The sequence below is a fragment of the Monodelphis domestica genome, chromosome 7, assembly GCF_027887165.1.
Source record: "Monodelphis domestica isolate mMonDom1 chromosome 7, mMonDom1.pri, whole genome shotgun sequence".
Taxonomy (NCBI): Eukaryota; Metazoa; Chordata; class Mammalia; order Didelphimorphia; family Didelphidae; genus Monodelphis; species Monodelphis domestica.
In genome coordinates, this window is record NC_077233.1 from 116532748 (window position 1) to 116547272 (window position 14525).

At 34.8% G+C, this 14525-nt stretch overlaps 1 protein-coding gene across 16 annotated transcripts in view; it reads left to right on the plus strand.

Moving 5' to 3' along the window:
* Positions 1-14525, plus strand: part of NFIB (nuclear factor I B) — a 293450-nt gene that overhangs the window by 183106 nt on the left and 95819 nt on the right. For all 16 annotated transcript variants that reach the window (XM_056805360.1, XM_007499573.3, XM_007499576.2 and 13 more), the window contains exon 3: positions 1148-1201. In XM_056805360.1, the coding sequence (XP_056661338.1) occupies positions 1148-1201 (54 nt within the window). The remainder of the gene's footprint in view (positions 1-1147; positions 1202-14525) is intronic.

Genomic DNA, 14525 nt, shown 5'->3' on the forward strand with positions numbered 1-14525 from the left:
AGAGCATATACTGAGGTATGGAATTCAGACATGTGTCATTTCTTGCTTCTTATCTGTAAGGTTTGTCACTTTATCATAGATGGAAACTCAATTGATTAATTGATTTACTTTTCCACAAAGCCATGTTGACTACCCCTTAGTAATTTGCATTCTTCTTGGGAGTCACCAATCAATTGCCGATCAATTTGTCTAGCTTTTTCCTTCATCTCTCAAAGTCCTATCCATTCTTTTAAGTTCACTTGAAATTCTATTTTCTTTATGAAGCCTGCCCTGACCTTCTGATTAGGGAGGGCTTTCCAACTCAGACATCACATGATACTTTGGTTTGTACCTATGAAACCCATTTATCATGTAATAGCATATATTCTTCTTGTCTGCTTTTATGTCTCATCTCCCTTCTAGACCTTAGAAGAGTTATATTGCTAAATGCTTGTTGACTGACTGTGGGGTTTGGTGACCAATCACATCTAATGTCTGTAGCTGCCGCTGTGTACAAAGCACCTAGAGTGGTGTTTTCTATGTAGGAAGTAGTTAATGAATATTTGTTGAATCAATTAAATTAGTTAATGAATATTTGTTGAATCAATTAAATTCTAAGTGATATTTATTATGAGATATGGAGAAATATAGGCTTAAGATAAGAGGATAGGGAGAACATTTCAGTGCATGTAACATGTGCACACATATACACACAATTCTAGAAAAAGCTAATTATGTGTTAAATATTTTGACCTGAGAGAAGAAAAATTTCCATTGGGGAGGTTTATATGTATGTAATCAGATTTACATTTATTTTTTATTTATGTCTTTTTCAACTCAAAACACTATGACAATATAGAATACTTTCCAAATATTGTAGGAACCTTCAATTTCCATGTCCAAACCCTTTTTGTAAAAAAAGAATTTGTTCTATTTCAACCATGGTATCACTTATTTTTTTCAACATAAGAAATGTGCACATTTATTCAGGCTGTTGTTTCTTTTTAATCTAAAATATTTCTTTAGAAATGGCTTAGGAAATTATGCTTAATTCGTTTGTGTTCTTAACTATTGTTGCCCTTGTTAATTTTTAAAAGGTCCCTTAAGGATTATGAAATTCTTTCAAAAACAAATTAAAAAGAAAACATTTTCTCTGATTTCTTTACAGATTCTGGACAATCAGGAAGTCCAAGCCACAACGATCCTGCCAAGAATCCTCCAGGTAAATATGTGTTCCAGGACATTTGCAATCTGACATTGTTGGAGAACAAAGGTACCACTGTATAGATAAACACTCCATAATTGGTCAGCAGCCTACTTTGTACTGGCAAGCAGGTATGATCAGGACAAGATGTGATTCTGTGAGACCCTTGGCAGTGACAAATACTTCTTTAGTTCATTGTCAATTAATTTTTTTTACCATTTTAAAATCTTGTTATTTTCTTTTTTATTTTGCTATTTCTTTTCAAATAAATGTATATACCTAGCATGTGGATCCTTAGGCATTTGAAATTATTGAAGTTTCACAAACCAAGAGAACATTTTGCTCTTTTAAAGTTCACAAACAGTATGTTTTCTCTTCACTTCTGCTTGTTGATCAGCATTAGCGATTTTGAAAAATCTTTTTTAGGTTTAAGTGAGTGATTTTTGTTAAAGAAAGTTCAATTTCTCTGCTGTTTTCACTGGTCCCTGGAAAAGAATGAAAATTGAATTTTGCCTTTAATTTATGCTGAACTTTTCAGAAATTGTTTCAGTTCTGAAAATTATCTTGTCAATTTTGTTAGATCTCTTCTCTTAATAGCTTTGAAGTAGAAGAGTATTTTGTTTTTATAATCAAACCTAAAAAAAAAAGGAAAATCTAAGCAAAGAAACATCCTCAAATCTAGAAGAAAAATCAGATTTTTTCCCTGAAGGGAAAAAGTGAAAAAGTTGCCTGCTTATGTTACCCTTTTGAAGTAAAATCCTAAAGTTTTACTTCCATTGGTTAGGGTTTACTCTATTTTATGTTAAATTATCTGGTGTTGAATTTATTTTGCATTTCTTACAATAGTGTAGCTGTATTCTACCCTAAAATTAAATTCAAACTATTGGAGTGTATAGTCTCTAAAATTTAAATATGCTGTTGAAATTGTTTATAAGCCCCCTCACCCAAATTAAACTATAATTTGAACCAATCACCTTTGTAGGGTAGGGTGTAGCTGACAGAACAAGTAAACAAGGAAATAAGAAAATGAAATCAAAACTAATTATGGGTCTTTTCTGGAGAATCACTTTCTATTGTGATTGTTTTTTTTTTTAATTTTAAAAGTAATAAGCTTTCTCCAGGATGCATATGCTATTTAGGTTGTTATGATACATAAAAACTTTCTCTCTGACAAATATTACAGAACCTTTCAAAAAACAAGCCTAATTAAAGGAAAGTTCTATAAAGACCTTTTATCCTAAAATGTTTATTCTAGGATACTCCCTATAAAATGTTCTGACATTTCTTAAAAAAAAAATTAACAAAAGATATACACTTAGCTGCTAAATAAATTTGCTTATAGAAACCCTTTTTCCTCCCCCTTCTTTCCCCACTATAGAGAATCACTTCAACTATTAAACTCTACACAGAACAAAGAAGTTAAAATACAATACTTATTGAAGAAATCTTCTGCTTAAAGTTGAAATTTCATTAGTCCCACGTCATTTTCAGTCTTTCTTAAGTTTATGAAAAATTCTTTTTAGCTGACTACCATTTTCTCTGTCTGGTGTCAGGCCAAGAGTGAATTGTTTCAGGACACTTTAGAAAAGCCTCCTCACTCATTTTACACAGAATGAAAAAGCCTTTCTCTATTGGAGAAAGAGTTGATAAGTACTGTAAGCCAGCCTAAACAAAGGGTATGTTCTTTACATTTGGATGACAGCTTGGTTTGAAATTAATAAAGCTGTTATTGTTTGAAATGCAATTCTGAACATGCCGAGGAGAGAATTACACTAATCTAAAAATTCTCTTTCCTTGATCTGAATCAAAACTCTGTATATATCTCTGCAGACTCAGAAGTAGATATTTCAATTCTTTTCAAGAGGCTTTGATTATTATTTTTGCTCTGATAAGTACATTTACCCAAGTTAGCATTTGCCAGATCATTCTTAAACATGGCATCAGGAAAATAACTTATTTTTCAAAATGCTAGTCAGTAGATTACTAGATTTCTTTTGCCTTTATATTTCTCATAAAAATAAAACATTTAATTCCTAATATTTCATATTTTGTGTCACTGGCTCTAGCTGAAATTAAGAGAAAATAGAGTTTTTGACTAATCCAATCTCCTGTTTTGTCATGTTTACTATATTTAGCACATATATTTACGTACTTAAATGGACCTGTGATTTTATTGATTTGGAAGTTCTTTGTAGTGATGCAGATTGTAAGCCATATATCCTGTGTTTCTGGTCCATGTCCTTTTTAAAGTTTGACATCCAAGGGGTACCCAAAGTCTTTCTTATTATCTCTTAGTAAAGTTATTACCAGTAGAGCATTCTGACTGCCCAGCTGTCATCTCTCACCCTTGTCACATGACCAGCCAAACTTCTCTTACTATTATACACCTTGATGATATATTTGGAGCTCCTTAATGTTTATATGTTACAGCTTCTTCTGTCCTATCATGAGCCTGTCTCTCCATTGCTTTCTGAATCATACTCCTTTTTAATTCTTTGATAACCTTTATTTTCATGTCTTGCAACCAAACAACAGCTCAGGTAGAATGTTAATAGGAAAAATATGGGATTTTGGTTTCAAGGGGAGCTTAAAAGTCATTAAAGGAATTCTGCTATTTCCTGAAGGCAATCCAGAAGAATTAGAACATAGTAAAGTAAAATCAAGACTAGATTAATGATTCACAGTTATATATAGCATTTTAAGATTTATAGAGCATTGCTCATAAACAACCCATGTGAAAATCAGTGAATACAAGTAATATTATTGACATTTTCCAGGAGAGAAAATGGGTCCAGAGTGGGAACAGTACTCTTTAAAACACAATACACTACCTTGCTAGAATTGTATTCATTCTAATTTAAATCTTTCTTTTCTGATATAAAAATTAATTTAGAATTATCAAATAATTTATGTTATTGATCATTACATGAAGGTCCTATTATTTCATCATCTATGGGCCACCCTGTGTGGGAATGCTCTTCTCCAATGTCAACCTGTTTTTTCTTTAAATATGACACATCTTTTGGGGGGGCTAAATGACTTTCCCAATGCCACTCCCCAAGTAAGAGTCAGAAATAGGATTTGGACATTTTCATGACTCCAGGTTTAGCCCCAAGGAATAGTTATTAAAAATTTTGATGTCAGTGTGGAAGGAGGTGTTTAGTAGAGTTCACCAAGAATCTGTGTTTGTCCCTCTGCAGGTTGAAATTTTTAACAACTTGGATAAGGGAATAGATGGCACAATGATCAGATTTCTAGATGTCACAATACGAGGAGCAATAGTTAACATGTTAGATGGCAGAATAAGGGTTCAAAAAGGTTTGGCATGTGAGGATAGTGGTATGAGTAGAATAAATACTAAATGGTAGGAATAAGTGTAAAGTAATATGCTTGAGTTAGAAGGGAAAAAATCATTCTACAAGTACAAAATGGTGTAGTCATGCCTAGATTGCAATTCATCTGAAAGAAAAATCTGGAGATTTTAGTGATCAGAAAGAATAGTATATGTCAATGGTATGTTACTGTGGTCCCAAAAAGCCATTGTAGACTAGGGCTTTTCAGAGAGATGTGGTATTCAGAATGGAAGAGGTGGGAAGAAGATAGTGCTCAGTTCTAGGGAGCCATAATTTTAGGGAGAATGATAATGGATTGGACAATGACTATATGGCAATAATTAGGATATTGAATGAAGGGCATCATATTATTTAATTTTAGGGATTGGGAATGCTTAGGCCTAATGAAGAAAAGACATAGAGTATATTCAATAACTATCTTCAATTATCTGAAGGGTTGTTAGGAAGAAAAAGGATTAGATTAGTTTGTTCTGCTTGAACTCATAGGGAGGACAGAGTTTGGTGTGATGATTAAACACTGAAGAGAATATCAGTTAGCCTCAGTGTAAAGGGTAAAAACCTTCCTAATGTTTAGAGCTATGTGAATGTGGCATGGCATATTTTGGGAACCCTTCTTCACCAGAAGTCTTCTAGCAAAAGCTGAATGGAATTCTTGTTCAGGAATGATATGGATTGGATTAGAATGAATTGAATTAGATGGCCATAGGTCTCTTTTATCAATCAATGGGTCAATCAATTAATAAACATTTAATAAAGTTTACTATGAACTAAACACTCTGCTAAGTATAGGAGATAGAAAGAGTAAAAATGGCCTTTAACCAACTCAGGAAGCTTATATTCTGTAATTTTTGAGCTTGTGATTCTCAATCTATAAAAGAGAGTTTTGGTAAAACGAAAAGAAAACAATCCTGAGTCTTTGTACATTGGGATTGAGGTCACCTGAGATGTGAAATACCATAAAGAGATTCCAATTCTGGAAGATAATTTGATCCATTACTAGGAAAACTGTATTACTGAACACTAAATAACAAACCAAATGATTGCCTTGCCTTGATAATCTTTAGTAGGGATGGGGTAGACTTTTCAACAGTGAGTTTCTCAGATCCCGCCTTCTCTTATCAGTCATTATTTTACAGTCAGAGGAATATAGTTCTTGGGAATTATATTCCTATAGTCTCTTTCTAAGATGGCAGAAACCTATTGTGAATACATAGAAAGAACTGTAAAAATTAAATTATAATCTCTAATAATAAAAATATTATATTTTATGACGTTTATTAAATGACCATTAGAAATCAAGGAATAAAGAGGATATAAAATAAAAACCACGTGCCCATGGCTAGTTAGCCATTTTAAAAATCCCCACTCACTATAATCGAATGTAATGGACTTCTCCATTAATAGTGGTGTAATATCCCTGAACAATCTGTAGGGATCTAGGAGAAAAAACACTATTCATAAGCAAAGGATAAACTATGGAAATAGAAACACCGAGGAAAAGCAACTGCCTGACTACAGCGGTTGAGGGGACATGACAGAGGAGAGACTCTAAATGAACACTCTAATGCAAATATTGACAACATGGAAATGGGTTCGAATCAAGAACACATGTGACACCCAGTGGAATCATGCGTCGGCTATGGGGGGTGGGGGGCAGGAAAAGAAAATGATCTTTGTCTTTAATGAATAATGCTTGGAAATGATCAAATAAAATATTATTTTAAAAAAATCCCCACTCACCACCATCATTGCTGATGGCTGTATCATGCCCAAAAAGAGAAGAGGAGCCTCAATGACCATTCCCTTTATCCTCTGTCTACAGGAAATACATTATGACAGGAAGTCAGTGGGATCTTGGGATATGTAGTTCTTTTTTTTTTTTAGGGTAATAGATTTTCAATTATACAGAACTCTGGATTACAAATAAGAGGACCTGGACATAAATCCTGGCTTTTCTGCTTATTAACCTGTGTGACCTTAAGTAAATTAATTAATCTCTTTGGACCTCAACTTACTGAGCTGTAAAATGGGGAAGATGATTGTTAGTTCCAAATGTAGGATGCTATGAAAAGTCTCTGAGAGCTGAGTTTGTGGAGCTAGTTTTCATCCTGGAAGTTTCTCTTCCAACTCACAAATCCTTTGTACATCATGTGTTATTTGTAGTATCAAGGCCATGCCAGGCAGTCTGATTGAAGTGTCCCAGAGATATCGAGTAGTATGTGGGCCCATGTGCTCATTTGGCACAGGCCCCCTAGGAACAGCTTGGGAGTACTAGGATCCTAGAAGATCTGTTGAAAACTCCTTTGGGAGTTCTGTTTGGGGAGTTGGGAACAGGGCTGAATTTTGCAACAGGCAATAAAAACCACCAGAGGGATGATTAGGGAGGGTGGGTGGTTGAGCGCCTGAGGTGATTTCCTAGTATGCATATGATTAAAACAGTTATATGTGTACACTAGGCCACCTGAGGGTAAAAATAATTTCCCCTCATCCCCACTTAGCCAGCATAAGGAAGAGATGCTGGGAAGTGCCCAAGGAAGATGTTTATATATTTGTATTAAGGTTTGCAAAGTACTTTCCTCACAACAACTCTGTCCATTTTACTGATGAGGAGACTAAAGGAATGAGAGGATAAATGGCTTGCCTAGGGTCACATAGCTATTGAAGTGCCTGTGTTAGGATTCAAGTCCAGATCTCCTGACTCCAAGAAGAAGACCAGCACTCTGTTGGCTGTCTATACCAAACTGTCCAAAATGGTGGTCTTGAAATAGCAATAAATTGATTTTTCAAAAATTTCTGGACAAAAGCAATACACATGTTTCCCTCGATTCTGAGCACATTATCTCGTGATGGTTTGCTCTTTTGTGAATGTGAAATTAACCATTTCTCATCACTGGAGCTACAAAAGGGACCTCAAATTGAACAATCCCTTCTGCCTTACAATGAGCTACTGTTATGGAGCCATTATCAACACCCTCATGATGTAAAGGCAGGTCTCGTTGTATGAAAAATGCAGATGCCAATGGCTACATTTATGTTGTAAGATGGACTTAGTACTGGTCTTTTAGAGAGAACAAAAAAACAAAAACAAAAACTCAAACCATAGCATGTCTGCTTTGATGGATCATTTGGTATTTTTGTGCTTACACATTCATGCCACCTTGGGGCTATGATCATGTCAAATTTCACAACCCAAGCAGCCAAGAAGCCATGCCCGGTGCTGGGATGGGAGATGTCCAAGGAAAACCAAGGTGATCTCGGAAGTAATGTGAGTCACTCTGAAGGGGTTTTCTTCTGAGTCAGTTCCGAGTTAATGCCTCAGTGTAGTGTTTGCGGACGTTGTGGTTTTGGGAAGTATTCTATTTGGCTAGAAACTCAAAATGCAGACATCAACTGCTAGTGCTCATGAAAGATCCCATGGCCTTTTTTTAAACAAGGTTTATTAACAAGAGCTTCCTTACCTTGATACCACATGCTTCTTTCCTAGTTCTATATTTGTCCTTAGTGTTTGTGTGCCTTATGCTCTCTGAGGCCAATGCTTAGAGAACATAGTCATTCCTGCATGTAATCTATGAAATTCTTGGGCTATTGGCCCTCATTATCTCTTGTCCTTTTTTCTATACCTTTTCTTTTAGAGGTTTTTCCTTATTAATTTAAGGATAAAAGAGCTAAGATTTTAAATAATCAGAGAATTCATGAATAAGGTCAATTGAAGCATATTTTTTTATATTCTCTATTTTATTAAGGCAAACAAAATGTTACAGATTTAACTTCTGCAGATACCCAGAACACCACAGATTCAGACATAGGAAAGAGTCACTGTGGGGTGATGGTTGGAGACTGTCCGTGGAAAGCCTTGTGGTTTTGTTCTGTGTCTCATATGCAGAAGCTAGGTGACCATAGGAAAGTCACTTAACTTCTGAATATCCCCAGGCAGCTGAATTACAAGTCAGAGATGAGCTGCTGATTTTCATTATTTATAAGAGTTTTTTTATAATGGGACTTCCTCATACATTTTAAAAGCAAAGATCAATAATTATCTCTGCTTCCTTTCTCCTTTTTCAAAGCATCAGATACTGCTTTCAGAATGTAACAATGTATTTTATTCCATGTTGCAACTCATTCGAAATATTTCCTGATAGTATCCAAAGCTCACCTCCACACCTAAATAGTAGGTGCAACATAGCCAAAAAAGTGGTTAGTCAGTTGATAGTAAGCACCTCCAAACATAGCTAGTCCAGTCCTCTGCTGGCAGAACATTAAGTCTATTTCCATGCTTCTGATTCTAACTTGGTAGGTCCTTTTAGAGCCTGATATTACTTTGGCATAGCTTTCAAGAACCTGCCTCTATACCATAGAGAGGCATCCAAGGAGGACCTTAGTGGAACATCTCAACAATATGATCGTTAAAGATCTAAGGAAAGAGGAAATTCCCGGGGAAGTTGTCAATGTAGCTCTTTCAATCCAAGATTGATAAATTCCTTTTCATTTCCTTATTGATGTATTAGTCAGAATTAAGAAGCAGTTTTTTTTAATGGGGAAAAACAGTATTTCATGATACTAAGAAGTAATTTTAAACTTTGGCACTGGACAACATACAGCAGACCATAAACAGGCATTCTATTCATAAAAGCATAAATAGAAAGACACTAAAAGACCTGGTTAAAGATTGGCAAGGTCCCGACATCATAGGTAAAGCTTTTAAGTAACTTGAGAAAGAGGCCTGTACAAGTTAGTGCAGAAACCAAAGGATTTTTTCTTAAACAGACTTTGTTTCAGAAACATTTTGCTTCTAAACCTCCAAATTAGAGAGAGAGAGAGAGAGAGAGAGAGAGAGAGAGAGAGAGAGAGAGAGAGAGAGAGAGAGAGAGAGAGAGAGCACATTCTATAATGTTCTTATGTTAAAACCTGAGGAGGAAGGGACTTAGAAAAGGGAAAGATAGAGACTGGGTAAAATGTTTTGTGCACAAATTATTTTTCAAAAGCCAGAAATGGCATGTAGCCGTCAGCTACTTATTTTCATAGGCAACATTATAGTACCCGTTCAGTTCCCGCCCCTCCAAGTTGATGTACATAAAGGCTGGCATCTTGCCCAGGTTCTACAATGGCCCCAGCCTGATAATTGTAGTATTAAGTTTGGAAGAGGTACTTCTTAGGAATGTCTTCTGTCCAGAACAAGGTAATGAGAGAAGATGATTTTTTTCTCCAAACCTGCCCCATTACTTTCCCAGAAAAATCTATCAACACTGATTGAGTGCCCACTGTATACTGAGCTGTGAGCTACAATATCTAGAGATGGACTCAAAAGTTGAGATACAAAAGAAATAAAATCAAGTCCTTTGCCAAGAAGTGTGTAATTTATTATATTAGTGCATATATTAACAAACAAACAAAACTAAGGACAGATCATGTGAAGGAATGTTCTTTACATAATTAATGTAGTACAAATCACGATTAGGTCGGATTTATTTAAATTTTATGTCTCTGCCCTTTCTGAAAGGATCCAAGAAACCTTACTAAAAAGCAGAGTACAAGAAAAAATTTTAGGACAAAGCAGAACAAAAACCATCTGCAGAAAGCAAAGGAAGTACATATTTTCAGCCAAGTTGAGTAGATTATGGCAATTTGACAAGGAATTTGAATTTAAAATATTTAGCAGTTAGGACAAAAAGAATAAATACATTAGAGTATATAGGTTTTAATTTCTGATAAGGAAAAGCATACCAAAACCATCTATTAAAAATATTGCATTTTTTGGTTTATTTTCCCAGAACCAAATTCCAACAGGGATATATCATGTGAATCATTGCATCAAATATACAAAATGACATATAACTTTAACTACAGTTTTCTAAATGGCACAAGAATCTTAGAAAATACAATTTTATATAGATTTCTCTACAAAGGCTACAGGTATATCATTAAGTCATAATGGAGAGATAGTAAAATAAGATCTAAGCATCATACATAGCATGTGATGGATTTAAGAACATCTACAAAGTAGTCAAGTAAAAAGTAAATAAAAACATGAGGAAATCTGCCTTTGTTTGTTGATATATACTGTTTGTTTCCTAGGCTTAAGAGCTGGAAAGGATCTTAGAGATCATCTATTTGTTTCTTATTTTACAGAGGAGAAAAAACTTAAACCCAAAACTTAAACCCAAAGAAGTTAAATAACTTTCTAATTAAAAAGGATCAGAACTAGAATTAAAACCCAGAGCCTCTGATTCCAGGCTAAAAACAATTCTCTTTTAATAACACCACAATAAATCATATGATGCTATCTCAAGGAGATATACCATTTCTCTCTTTTGAAAAACTAAATAATGTTGATTGCACAAATGAAATTTATCCCTGTACATTATCCTTTAGAAAAGTGAAGTTTTGGGAAACAATAAGATTAAATTTCTATATTATGTTTAAGCAGTCAAAAGTCATATATTCTATGGCCAGGAAAAACAGTCAGAGAAATTGAGTATTGGTTTTAGGAGGCTGTGTGAAGTCAAAGGGAATGGACTGTGATTTATGTTATTCTACAGGTTGCATAGTATGATAGGAGGATTAGACTTGGATTCAGAGGACCCGTTTTTCAAATACTAGTTCTACCACTTTCTACCCATATAACCTTGGAAAAGTCTCTTAACCTCTGTGCTTCAGTATCCTTTTCTGTTAAATGAGGACATTGGAATAAATTTCACCCAAGAATATATCCCTTGGATGTGGATCAAAGCACACTGTCTTTCACATTAGTGTATTTATGATTTTATTTGAGGGTTTTGGTGTTGTATGCGAGTGCTCTAATAAAAATGAACAATATGCAAGTTAAATTAATTTTAAAAAAAGAATATATCCGTGTTGTAGCTAACCCCATGAGATTTTGAGAATTGTCCTTTGACACTGATCATAGTACATTTGATTGCTAACTCATTAAAACCATTGAACTCTATAGATGCTAAAACAAAGCATATTGTGTATTTTTCCTGTTGAAAACATAGTGAAATTCTGTCTTACTTATTGAATATTCGATCTAGCATGAGCTTGAACTGAAGAACCTTTTACATGACTGACTCTTTTCAACAAAATAATAAGTAATATAATAGCATTTATACAGTACTTTAAGGTTTACAAAATGCTTCACAAATATCTTCTCCTCACAACAACCCTGAGAGTTAGGTATTATTAATCCCATTTTACAAATGAAACTGAGGGAGACATAGGTTAAGGTACTTGACTAAAGTCTCTTATGATTAGGAGTAAGGAATAAGAAATAAGTTTAAATCCTATATATAATGTGTTTCGGCTATGTGATTCCTCTAAGCCTCAATTTCCTCATTTTTATAATGTCAGCCAACAAACATTTATTAGGCAACTACTATAGGCAAGACACAGTACTGTGTGCTAGGAATACAAAGAAAAGCAAACGACAGTCCCTCCTCTTAAGGAATTCACAGACTAATGGGGGAGAAAACATGCAAACACATATACAAAAAGGCTATATACAAGCTGTTTGGGGAGATACACAACAGAAGGAAAGCTTTAATATTAAGGGAGATCAGTCAAGGTATGTTATGGTAGATGGGGTTTTAGCTGGACTTGAAGGAAGACAGGAAAGCCAGGGGGCAGAGATGAGGAGGAATTAGAATTTTATACATAGGGAGGCATATGGTAAAAATGCCCAGAATTAGAGATGAAGTCTCCTGTGTGAAGAACAGCAAGGGGAGGGAAAGCAGAGAACCTGGTAGAGAGAGAAAGATATGAAAATTCCAAGTTAGGAAAGGCTTTGAATACCAAACTGAGAATTTTATATTTTGTCCCAGAGGCTGTAGGGAATCACTGGAGTTGATTATATGAAGGGTCAAGGAGGAGGGTGCATGACCATGGTTGAACCCATTCTTTGGGAACCTGCGCTTTTGATAGCAGAGTATACTAATTAATCACTGTTGCCAACACATATACATAATCAAATTAAATATGTAAAAGATGAAATCAGAATAAGAAAGTACAGATAGATCATAGGATCATAGACTTAGAAGGGAAATTGAGGCCCATTGAGATTGAGTGCCACTTTATGCCAACTTTATGCCACTTGTAAGTGACAGACACAGAATTTAAACTGTGACCCCTTTGACTCCAAACCCACAAATCAGCAGAAGTACATACATGTATATGCAAGCTCCCTGGTTTTGACAATAGGTCATACTTCACGATTTTGAGGAAATGGATTAACAGATATTGGCTAATAACCCTCAAAGAAATTACATATATATTTCCTTTTTGTGGGTCTGCATACCATTTATAGTATCTATAAAAAGAGAGGCAGTATGATATAGTAGAAAAAATAACTTTCAAGCAAGAGAAAAGTGAGACCTATATTCAAACCCTGCCTCTATTATTTACCAGCCATCAGTCCATTAGCAAAATCTCTTCTTGTATATTATATACAATGTGCATTTAGAATGAGAAGACAGTTTCGCTTTAATGTATTATTAGGAAAATAATGATTTTGTTTTTCAGCATTTAAGAGGTAGGTAGGTCATATAAGAGTGAAGAATGTGGAGAAGCAGACCAAGTGTTTCACAAAATATTAAAAGAATCATGGAAAGGCATTAGAGAAGATTCATTATGGGGTATTTATAGAGTAACACAGGGAAGCTCAATGAAATTGAACAGCACTGGGCTGAGAAGGAAGGAAAGGGTAAAGAAACTGATTATCAAGTGCCTATTTTGTTCCAGGCACTGTGCTAAGGGCTTTACAAATATTATCTTTTGATTCTCACACCAACCCTGAGAGATAGGTGTGATTATTATCCCTGTTTTATAATTCAGAATACTGAGGCAGAAAGAAGTTATGCAACTTGCCCAGGGTTGTATTACTAGTGTGTCTGAGGCAAGATTTGAACCTAGGTCTTCTTGACTCCAAGCCCATGGCTCAATCCAGTATGCCAGCTAGCTACAGTTAATTGACTTAAGTCTTGACAGAGTCAGGAGACATTTCTTCTCTTACCTCTGACTATAAACTAATCTTCTAATTTTAGTTAAGAGAACTTAGTTACTGACTTTTCTCATATGTAAAATGGAGTTGACATGCCAGCCTAATAAAGTTAATGTGAAGATCAAGTGAAATAATACTTGCAAAGTCCTTTATAAATGCCAGTAATTAAGAAAATGGGGGGAGAGGTTTGTATGCAGTGGAGTGACTTAGTACCTATTGCTTATTTTTTCATAAAAATATCCTTTCCCACAGAAGAAGGTCAAAGTAGGTTTAGATTTTCCACATTACTAAAATTCTAGTTGTATCTTCACTGGGTACTTGCTCCCTTAGGGACTTTGTTTTTGTATATTTGCTCTATCTATCTATCTATCTATCTATCTATCTATCTATCTATCTATCTATCTGTCTGTCTTTCTACCTATCTATCTGTCTATCCATCCATCCCCTCATTAATTTCCATATTGATTCTATGTTAAGTAAGTCTAAGCTTATTGTCCATGTTACTCGTAGGAAATAATCCTCATTTTTGTTGACTTATACACAGTCATCCTCCTTTTGTACTCTCATGCTGGTCCCCTAGAGCAGATTCCCTTGCCTACAATATGATGAAGAAAAGTAGGGATGTTGTACTGTTGTATACAAACTCCATAAGACATGACCAAGTTCTGTCTCATCCAACCAAGACTCATCCAGTCAAAATTCCTTTGGAGTATCCTTTAATTTCATTCACTGGATTTCAATTGATCAAGGATTTTTTATACTTAATCCAAAGAGCCTATAGTTGATTGATGGCAAGGTTTTATTCTTATCTACTTTCCATTTTTTGATTGATTTTCCTTACCTGACAAATGTATCAGTCATAGTGTAGAATCTTGTCACTTGCTTTAAATGGGGTAGGGAGTAATTAATTGATTGATTCATCTCCTACTCTTGACAGGGGCAAGAAACAATTCAATATTGGGAAATGATGAGTAATATAATTTTGTTGGTACACATAGGA